Raw genomic sequence first — 1,002 nt, forward strand, 5'->3', positions numbered from 1 at the left:
GAGAGTCCTGCCACAGTTACCCCTGACTGTGAGCCTGGAGAGTCCTGACTCTCCAGTCCTGTGCACAGCTGTATCTATTATGAATATGTTTGCATCTCCTGGTGACACAGTGTCATTTGATTCTCAGGGGCTTATCTCCAGCACAAGCTGATTCTCAGTTCTTAGAAAACGCAAAGAGGCTTTCCATGTACGGGGTTGACCTGCATCATGCCAAGGTATTGTAAATTCCAGTTTGGTGACTGAAGTTCTAAAAAATCCCCAGTTTCACAAAGCCTGGTTCTTTTTGGAAAAGGCTCCGCTTTGGTTTGTAGTATTTCATGGTGACTACTTATAAAATTCATGGCTTGGGAATCCCTTTTCTCTCTACTTTCTTCTTCTGTCGGTTTTATTAATGCCTCTTTAAGAGTTCTTACTACAGAACTGTCTTTGGTAGCCCTTACTCCTTACCCTGTGATCCTGGTTCATTGCTATGTTCCATCTTCTGCTAGACCAGTGATTCTCAACTTGAGGTTTGTGTGTGACCCATTGTGGGAACTGAGGAATCCTTTCATAGGGTTTGCCTAAGATCATTGGAAAACACAGATATTTTACATTATGATTCATAAAAGTAGCAAAGTTACAGTCATGCAGTGCCAGCAAAAATAGCTTTATGGTTGGGGCCAGCACTGCATTAGGAATTTTTTTAAAGGATCACAGTGTTAGGAAGGTTGAGAACCCCTGTGTTAGACCCAGAGCTCTGTTGTCTGGCTCCCTCTCTTTTCCTCACCTCTGTTTTGGAAGAAGAAACCATATCTTGAAGCATGGAAGGGCCAAAAACTGCACAGATGTGCCCTGGCTCCAGGTCATGAAGCCCCGCAGACTAATTTCAGAAGTAGTGCATGGACGGGATGATGGAGGTTTCAGCAGTAGTGCATGGACGGGATGATGGAGGCTTCAGCAGTAGTGCATGGACGGAATGGTGGAGGCTTCAGCAGTCATGCATGGACGGGATGGTGGAGGCTT

At 45.1% G+C, this 1,002-nt stretch overlaps 1 protein-coding gene across 8 annotated transcripts in view; it reads left to right on the top strand.

Annotated features, from left to right (window-relative positions):
- Epb41l2 (erythrocyte membrane protein band 4.1 like 2) overlaps positions 1-1,002 on the top strand; it is a 167,582-nt gene that overhangs the window by 119,640 nt on the left and 46,940 nt on the right. For all 8 annotated transcript variants that reach the window (XM_028766450.1, XM_028766451.1, XM_028766453.1 and 5 more), the window contains exon 8: positions 128-215. In XM_028766450.1, coding sequence (XP_028622283.1) covers positions 128-215 — 88 coding nt within the window. The remainder of the gene's footprint in view (positions 1-127; positions 216-1,002) is intronic.

This window comes from Grammomys surdaster, unplaced genomic scaffold (assembly GCF_004785775.1).
Source record: "Grammomys surdaster isolate TR1022 unplaced genomic scaffold, NIH_TR_1.0 168, whole genome shotgun sequence".
In the NCBI taxonomy this organism is placed as follows: domain Eukaryota; kingdom Metazoa; phylum Chordata; class Mammalia; order Rodentia; family Muridae; genus Grammomys; species Grammomys surdaster.